Here is a 9,907-nt window from a genome sequence, read left to right as displayed (position 1 = left end):
GTATAGATTTACCAAAAGACAAAGTTAATTTAAGAGTTGTATGTATTTAACCGTGACTGGGGTTAAGTGGCCCCTTCCAAAACGAACAACAAAACAAATCAATTTAATACATTATAAAAAATAACGATAATCGATAAAGTTCATGAAATAACCGATAAGCAATCAATCTCTATTTTGGGCACGTATAGGTGGAAATGTCATACAACACGTCTGATCGTGACGTGTTGAAAATAAAATAACGATTCATGTAGAACTTGTTTTAATATATGGTAATGCACTTCTCAATGATTTGATTAAACGAAACGTGGATCAACAGAATAATCACCAAGTACCGGAAATATAATCAACAGTTGCAGCCCTAAATGTTTTCCTTGCATAACAACCAGTGATACGTATTCTGTAGGGCATAGAGGCTACCATACCAAAATGTTCCATTTCACAAGTAAAAAATGTGTACAAAATCTATTGAAAATAGCCTATCTACAAGCTCACAATGCGTTGCATTGCTTGTAGCTTGTAGAATGAAATGGCACATTCTACACAATGAGTACTTTTACTTTTACTACTTTAAGTACATTTTGATTCAGATACTTTTGTACTTTTACTCAAGTACATTTTCAATTCCGTACTTTGACTTGTAACGAAGTAGTTCTAAATTGCGTACATTTACTTAAGTAAAACAATTGAGTACTTTTCCCACCACTGTTGACTTGCGTGTTGCGCAGCCTTTGTCTGGCGTAGGTCATTGGATCATCCCAGGGGATGGCGGGAGGCGTCCGACGAGGCCCTGGTTCTGGTTTGGTCCCAGCCTGCAGCAGCAGACTGCACGGGTCCACTTCAGGCCCTGGTTCTGGTTTGGTCCCAGCCTGCAGCAGCAGACTGCACGGGTCCACTTCAGTCAGCGGCATGCTCTCCAACACGCTCTGGTGGAGCGCACGCTCTACCTCTGGCCACGGCATGGCATCTGACAATCATACGGTTGTATTACAAAGATATGTGAACCTGCCTGCGTTATATAATACATAAGATATAAGATAAGATAAACCCTTTTACTTATCATGGTAGCAACACCAGTAAGAGTAGATTTATATAAGTAGGTCAGTTATATACTGACTATATATAAGGCAAAACATTATTGACATAAACTCAGTGCTTTCTGAACATCTCTCACTGAAAAGCCTATATTAAATCCACGGCTATGTGTGTCTGGTTTAGTTGGTTGTATATTGCTGACCGTCAGCACAGTGGTGCAGGAGCTGCAGCGTGCGTGAGGTCCTGCAGGGGTCACTGTCTGCCTGGAGAGATGATGAAGAGTGGATCAGCTCCCACACTGGAGACCGCCTCATCATGGACGATTCTACCTCTACGGGGTCGAAACCCTGACACACCTACGACGGACGGACACACACACACACACACACACACACACACACACACACACGCACGCACGCACGCACGCACACACGCAATTGTGTAAGTGTAGAAGAGTAGTTTTAACTATACTCTAAGCCGTTAAAAGGCTGTAGAATCAGTGACACTGAACTTTTGTCTCTACCGAAATTCAAATTTGATCTGTGCGTGCGTGCGTGCGTGCGTGCGTGCGTGCGTGCGTGCGTGTGCTCTCACAGTTGCACGCCTCAGGCGAAGTGCCCTCTCATCGTGTTGTTTGAAAACCATGGGGCGTTCTCTCTCAGTCTTCTTTGGGAGTCCTCCAAACTCCTCCTCCAGCCTCTAACACAGCACATAGAACAAATGAATGAGTGAGTGAGATATGTAATTGATTGAATGATTGATTGATTGATTGATTGATTGGTTGATTGATAATAATAATACATTTTTAATAATACATTTTATTTATAAGGTGCCTTTCAGGGCACTCAAGGTCGCCATACAGGTTAAAAACAGTACAAAACACAGTTAAAAGCAGAACATTAATTCGAGGTTTGTTTCATTCATTAGGGAATCCTGTAACGAAGTGAAGGTGTGACTCACTCTGAATGTGACTGTCTGACTGACTAGTGTAAGGCTTTATTTCTATAGCACATATACATCAAATCAATAATTATTATTACTTTTTACATGGCATAAAACAGGAAAGTGGAAAACCATCACCATACCCCCCTGTCCTGTTGACTCTTCACCATTGCCAGGAGTGTGTTCAGCATGTGGCTTTTCTCTTCGTCTGTGCGGATCAGAGGCAGGAAGCTGTGGAGAATGTGGCTGGACAGCTGGTAGTCCATCCCAGGACCAACGCTGGGACTGGACTCCTCATCGGTCACCTGGGGAGGAAGAGACTGATGGGTGGACACCACCTGGATGGACACACACGCACACGCACACACACACACACACACACACACACACACACACACACACACACACACACACACACACACACACACACACACACACACACACACACACACACACACGCACACACACACGCACACAAACAGTCAAGGGGGTAATGTGAGGCCAGAGAAATGCTCAACATAAACAAAGAAGAAGAGCCCTCATCCTGGCCGACCCGGAAGTAATTGCCCTCCATTGTTGCGCCAGGCTCCTCACGGCCATGATCTGCCGCTCAGACTTTTAATATGCATAGCGCGACCTCGAATTAATGTTTTACTAAAGCTCTAAACATGGTCCTTTATCTCAATCTGAGCCCTAAAATGCTTTAGATTGCGTGCGTGCACGAGGAGATTTTGGATATTCGATGACTACACACACCATGGGAGCCAACAGAGGCTAACGATATATGCTAAAAACAGTAAATAAAATACTATTAATTAATTATGGATTAAATGACATTAAACAAACCGGAGACTTCTCGTGTTGGAAAAAGAGGTTGCTACTGTAGCACGAATCCAGAGAAATCGCGGGATTGGTGTATTAGAAGTATTTAGGGTGTCTGTTTATATAACCCATTTTGGAACGGGAACCCCTTTTGGTGTTTTAAGCATTATGTTATACTTTAGCTATTGAAAGATATCAGATCTACAAGCTCGCAAATCTTTGAATATATATTATATACTGTATATAACATTTTTACTTCTGGGGAAGTCCCTGGAACAACATTTTCAGATGGGGTCGGTGGCCAATTACGTATACTTTTGGGCGTCCTTGACATGAAAATGTTTGAGAGCGACTGACATAGAAACATAGGTTTTTGAGAAAACTTGTCAGGATTTAGAATATTTTTTTAGAATCATCCTCAGGTCTAAAAATGGGATGACAGAGACAAATGGAAGCCACAGACCTGCTCCAAGATGCAGTGCAGGATAAGGGGCACAGAGCAGGCCTCCGGGGGCACCAGGTCCAGCAGGTTGCTATAGTAACGCATGTCCACATCGGTGGAGAGAGGAGGTGCTTCTGTTAGCAGTGAAGACAGGACAGGAAAGAAAGAGAGAGTTAGGGGCAGTGGAAAAATGTCTGTCGACTACCTTTTTTCACTGACGAGAAACCTAAATGGAAACTAAATAGAAACTAAGCTATGATGACTAAAACGGTGACTGAATATATTGACAATTTCGACAACAAATAAAAACTCCAGGCCCCGAGGTACTTGACGTCCTCGACTTGCTCGAGTCTGCAGTGGCAATGGTTTTGTCCTCGGTGTTGACTGTCATTACCTTTGTTTTCTTGGCATTGAGCTTGAGGCCGATCTTCCCGCACTCCTTTTCTACTGCCAGTAGTAGCTCCCTTCCTTTCTCGACTGTATCCGAGATCAGGGCGATCGTCTGCATAGTCGAGGTCAGTGACCATCATGACTAAAATCAGGTGACTAAAATGTGACTAAAACTAAAAATTTAATTTTAGTCAAAAGACTATGACTAAAACTAATTCAAAGTTTGCTGTCAAAATCAACACTGCCCATAAAACTCATGCCAAATTCCAATACCCCAAATCTCGGCCACTCGCTCACACAAACATCAGATACTGATGTGTTGTTGTGTGTTAGAACCATAGGGTTAGAAGAAACAAAGTACCAAATCCAACGCGCACACGTGCACACACACACACACACACACACACACACACACACACACACACACACACACACACACACACACACACACACACACACACACACACACACACACACACACACACACACACACACACACACAGTATCACTAACAGCCATACTGTACCTTGGCTGATAATTGGTGGGGAGGCCTCCTGGGATGCTTTCTTCTTTGAGGTCGGTGTCGTAGGGACGGGGGTCTGGACAAGCTGGCACAGAAAACATGTATGAATGAACTGCATTCAACCACGCAATGACTCTCTCTCTCTCGAATACATTTCCCTCATTTGAACGTATAGCATCTACAGGTACATTTTGTAACTGGACAGTATTCACATTTGTAACTGGACCGGTTACTATAAGAACTGTGGTGCATTTTCTTGCGTTACTCGAGGTGCGTGCGTGCGTTCCTGCACGTGCGTGTAGTAGGGCATTAAGCAACTAGTCTAGGTAGTTAACTAGTACTAGTCGACTAGTAAACTAGACAACTAGTCAACTAGTAAAAATGACTAGAAGTGAATGCCCTAGCGTGTAGTACCTCAGTGTGTATTGCAGGCCGTGGTGCAGTCTTTACCACAGTGGGTATGTCGATGAGTTTGGTGTGTTGGCGGTAATGCTGATACTGCCGGCGCCAGTCCAGGCAGTCATAGATCAAACAGGCCACGCCTTCAAAGATGCGGCTTCCCAATGCCAGCTACACACATACAGACAGAAGCACAGACAGCTATTAGACACACACACACACACACACACGTCACACCCACCGAACTAAAAGTTCACGACGTGTCACAATGTGTTGCGTGCATGCGAGCTTGTAGATGTGCTGTTTTCGCCCAGAATATAGGGATACTAGGTTTCATATTGTTACCTGAGACCAGATTCTACAAATGTCTTCTAAATCATTACAGTTTTCTGAAAAACCTATGTTCCTATATCAGTGGTTCTCACACTATTTCATGTCAGGGCCCCCAAACATTATATGCAATTGGCCACCGACCCCCATCGGAAAGTAGGTTGTTCCAGGGACCCCATAAAAGCAAAGATATGAGTTAAAAACGTTTCCTGGGAAAGAATATATATTCAAAGATTTGCACGTTTTCATGATCTTTCAAAAATAGCAGATCTATGAGCTTGTAGATCTGCTATTTTTCAACAGGTTAAAGTTTAAAATAATGGTTATTAAAATGGTTAAAAGCTATAAGGTGGCAACGGCGACGCGTCCTCAGGACATTGGAGGCAGACAGCCAGAATTGAGAGAAATACCCAATGATACCGTTACTGGATGACTGGTGCATATGGGGGTGAGACCAAACTCACCATGGCCACGGGGTCCTGGGTGTCGAGGGGATGCGACGGGGCATCTGAGACGGTATAGTTCAGGCGAGCCACATCATGGAGCTGGGAGACCGGCGGCCCACCGTCCAGCACTGGCTCGAGACCCGACCAAAACATCTGCTGTTGCCTGGCACGCCGTGCCAAATCCATGCTCACCGCCTGCACCTCCATCTCTGGCAGAGCCATGGAGCAGCAGTGATTTAATGAAGAAAATAAGGAAGAACAAAAAAATGGAAGGTCCGCACACGATATATGTCTGCTCCCCATCCTCTTTATTTCAACCTAATAAACAACGTTTCGCCCCTTTTCGAGGGGCACACGCACACCTAACGTTGTTTATTCAGTTGAAATAAAGAGGACGGGTACAGACATGCTTAATCTGCAAGTCCACAATTGAATTACATCTGATCACATTAACAGATTTTATTTCGACGAAAGTAACGTATGATTACTTCAAAGACTCTCATTATCAATAGTATGACCAAACACCATTAAGTGATCAAAATCAAAAATCATCATATTGTGTTGGTCACATAAATGTCTGGAGCACCGAATAGCTTCTGTGAACTCAAATAAACAATAAAGAAAATAAAAAATAAATAGCAACAGCATTTTTTACCTGCATCTGCAACTGGAGAGGGATTATGTCTGTGTAATTGTTTTCCTTCTGAGGTGTGTGTTGCCTGTCGCTCCTCGACATGTGGTGTGCGCTCTGAACCCAGCTTGATGACATTGGCTACATGCACACCCACGGCATCGAGTGCAACCAGGAGCCGGGGCTGATGGAAACCCAGCAACAGGATGTAGTGTTGTGGGCCATCGTCTGGCTCGTCATCTGCACAGGAACAGAGAAACAGAGTTATTTTAGCCAGACCGTAAACTGGGACTCAATTCCTCCACTCCATGTCCTTGAATTGTATCTGACTTGACAGCCAGACCCCAGGTTGTCAGGTTGGGGAGTCAGTCACAGCCTCAGCCTCAATATCAACTGTGTGCGGCCAGGATTAGCTCCAACGTGGTGGTTGGTTGTGGTGGCCACGATCACAAACACTGGCGCTAGGACAATAGCCTATGCTTCAATGTCAGTAAAACCAAGGATATAGGACAAGCAACCCACCGTGATGATAATGTACTGTACCTGGTTGGTACAAATACAAATTAATTACACATTTTGGCTCGGAGATGTAGTGGAGTACAAGTAAAAGTATTGGAAATTGGAAATACGCGAGTAAAGTACAAATACTTCAAAATTGTACTTAAGTACAGTACCGGTACTTGAGTAAATGTAGTTAGTTACTTTACACCACTGGTAGAAAGCCACATGTAATAATTACCAATGTACTTAAGTGGCTCCGCGTCCTCGCCCCTGCGCTTGAGTTTGGTTTCCTTCTCCCTGGGAGGGACGCCAGACGCCTGGGGTTTCTTGGCCTTGTCACCAGGGGCCTTGGCGCCACCCTTGTCTTTGGTAGCTGAGGCAGAGCCCCCTGCTATACCCTTCACCTTCTCCTCGGCATCCTTAAAAAGGAAATAGCAACAACGTCCTGAGGAGACTGAGCTCACTGAGGAACTCACTTTCTTCATCAAACATCATCAACTCCATTTTAAACCATATTAGACACCTGTCCTAGGTTCTGGTTACTGATATTGTCCCTCTAATTTGTGAAGGTCTTGTGAGTTTTTTTTCTTGTTTCTTCTCCTTCTTCTTCTTCTTTTAGCACAAGAAGCACAAAGCTACAAGAAAAACACAGATACTGCGGTACGTATATGCGCATGCACACACCTTCTCAGTAGCCCTCCTTCGCTGATCAATGGCTTTGATCTCAAGCAGCTGGAACTTCAATATTTTTGCCATCAGGTCACAGGGAATCTCCTCCACAGCATCCAGGAGCACCTTGGCAGGCTCTGTCACCTACAGTGTGCAAACAAACACACACGTGCACGTGCACACACACACACACACACACACACACACACACACACACACACACACAACACACACATAAAAGCATGCATTGATTGCGACCGCAAGTCGCATTTACTATGAAAACATGCATTTCCCGTCCGTCCGTCATCCGTCCATCACTCCACGCCTCGTGACATCACGTGACATCATCAAGGATGGAGATCCCTGATGTCCTCAATATTGGCCAGCAACTCTACATCTGACCTCAAACCTCAAACCCTTAGATCTCCATATATGGAGCTGACCTGTTCTGACATTCCGTAATGTTGATCCTTCCCCATCCGTCCTTCCTCTACGATGTCTCCCTTTTGACCGATACCTGTCCATTCAAACTCTTGACGGGCGCACCCCAACGCCCGGCAGCTGGCGAAAACTAGAATTCTCAACAGACCCGAAAATGAAGGCCCGGCCCTCATCAAACCGTGTACACTCAAGCAGTCTGCCGTCTGCCCTAAAGGGTGTCTTAACTGGTCAGAAATAGATTGTTGTAGGACACAAAAAGGCTGTCGTATCAGTACAGCAAGTGATAGTTACAGTACCACTGATGCAATTGCAATGCAAATGTCCCTGGATAGTGGATACAAATTCAAATTAACACCAGTGCAAGAGCTGGACGCAGATTTGAAATGTTAAATAAATAAATGTGTTTGGTGGAAACACAGATTTTCACATAATACTGTACAGACGTAGTGCATGTAGAAGTAGGATTGATATACACTAATTCTCTCCTGATACGCCACAAATACATTTTTACTGTAGACGAGTGGTTCTCAAACATTTTGGAGGACCCCCACATTCATATGTATTTGGCCGCGGACCCACAGGAAGATTTGTGTAAAGAATGTAATAATTCATCTGAATTTTTCACAAATTCTAATTTAAAAATCATCACACCTGTGTGAAGTGACTGAGGGGTGAGTGATGATGATGCACGACGATAAGAGCTAAAAATTGTCCATTCATTGTCAATGGCATTTAATGTTTACACACACACTAAAAGGTGGACATATAGGAAAAAAATATATATAGCATAGTCATACTGTATCTACAAGCTCACAACACATTGCGACACAGTGTGAGTTTGTAGATCAGCTAGTTTTTAATGGACAAAATATATAATATGGTTAAAGTGGTTAAATTAATGTCTATGCTATATTAACTAATTTAGCTGCAGGGCACCTGCTGGAGCCCCCTCAAGAACCCCTGCTGGGGTCCCTGGCCGGAACCCACTTTGACAACCTCTGCTGTAGTGTAGACAACTCTACCTCATAGAACATGGGGACATCCTTCGGCTTCTTGGTTTTGGGGCTGCCCAGTTCATGAATCTGTGGGTAAATGAAACATGATCAGGTCTTCCTTTTGACCCGAATTAACATGTATAAAGGCTATACCGTAATTCATTAAATACAGTCTTAGTATGGTTTTCATTTTACATGCTGTACATTTATTTCAGTCATCAAGGTTTACCTCAGCTCCATAGCCCCCCCCCCCCCCCCCCCCCCACACACACACACACACACACACACACTTGCTTCCACTTCTGACCTGGGCACACATTGCAAGGAATCCAACGCCCTCTTGTGGAGATGTGGAATTATAACAGTTTATGACTCAACAACATTCCATCCATCAGTTAAATAACTTCTCAGGCACAGCCTGACAAAATAGATTTGATAGATCAGTATTTGGCTTGGCAGGAGGTCTGGCCAGCCCAGTTTCTCCCCTCAACACGAGGTCTCATGTGTGTGGATTACGAACGATCTCTATGGCTGCAGGCACCACACACACACACACACACGCACACGCGCGCACACACACACACACACACACACACACACACACACACACACACACACACACACACACACACACACACACACACACACACACACACACACACACACACACACACACACACACACACACACCTTAACCATTTATTTATGTCCACACAAAGGATATGCATATAAAGGACACAAATATTACAGGTGCATTAGAGTTACATCTGTAAAATGTGTTTTCATGATACTCTATGGGTATAAGTAGCAGCGTCTCCGCCATATATGACGGCTGCCAATTATAGCAGAGACACCACAATACTTTGCCAGCCTTTTTGCCTCCTTTTTAGGCATCCCAAGTTGTTGGAACCCTCTAAAACCAGTCTGTGCATATGCCCTAGGCTGCCAATATAGACAAATAGTCTGCACCTATAGCCCAGCTCTGAGATGTTATGTATTAGTGGTTGGGATTTTATTAATGCTTCCTCTAGGCGCACGCACGCGCACACACACACACACACACACACACACACACACACACACACACACACACACACACACACACACACACACACACACACACACACACACACACACACACAGAACCTTAGCCAGTGTGTCGTCCCAGCTTAACAGGGTGAAGAGTCTCCGTAGTGGCTGACGCATGGCCAGCCCCAGTGCTTCTATTAGGTCCTCCTCATCCTCTGCCATGTCTCCCACCACCACCGATACACTGGCCCTCCATGAGTCCTGGCAACACCAAAAACATCATTCTCAACCTTTTTAATCTCAAGGACGATGTTG

At 44.4% G+C, this 9,907-nt stretch overlaps 1 protein-coding gene across 2 annotated transcripts in view; it reads right to left on the bottom strand.

The window, feature by feature from the left end:
• spag17 (sperm associated antigen 17) overlaps positions 1-9,907 on the bottom strand; it is a 31,674-nt gene that overhangs the window by 20,200 nt on the left and 1,567 nt on the right. For both annotated transcript variants that reach the window (XM_080792866.1, XM_080792865.1), the window contains exons 2-14: positions 9,710-9,853; positions 8,591-8,650; positions 7,143-7,271; positions 6,697-6,877; positions 5,982-6,197; positions 5,345-5,535; positions 4,566-4,721; positions 4,155-4,236; positions 3,260-3,372; positions 2,118-2,312; positions 1,627-1,731; positions 1,235-1,388; positions 692-964 (exon numbers count right to left, since the gene is read on the bottom strand). In XM_080792866.1, the coding sequence (XP_080648992.1) occupies positions 692-964; positions 1,235-1,388; positions 1,627-1,731; positions 2,118-2,312; positions 3,260-3,372; positions 4,155-4,236; positions 4,566-4,721; positions 5,345-5,535; positions 5,982-6,197; positions 6,697-6,877; positions 7,143-7,271; positions 8,591-8,650; positions 9,710-9,814 (1,960 nt within the window). In that variant the 5' untranslated portion in view covers positions 9,815-9,853. The remainder of the gene's footprint in view (positions 1-691; positions 965-1,234; positions 1,389-1,626; positions 1,732-2,117; positions 2,313-3,259; positions 3,373-4,154; positions 4,237-4,565; positions 4,722-5,344; positions 5,536-5,981; positions 6,198-6,696; positions 6,878-7,142; positions 7,272-8,590; positions 8,651-9,709; positions 9,854-9,907) is intronic.

This window comes from Protomyctophum bolini, assembly GCF_963924005.1.
Source record: "Protomyctophum bolini genome assembly, chromosome: 20".
Lineage (NCBI taxonomy): Eukaryota > Metazoa > Chordata > Actinopteri > Myctophiformes > Myctophidae > Protomyctophum > Protomyctophum bolini.
The sequence above is the reverse complement of the archived record's forward strand: the minus strand, read 5'-3'. Positions and strand labels throughout refer to the sequence as shown.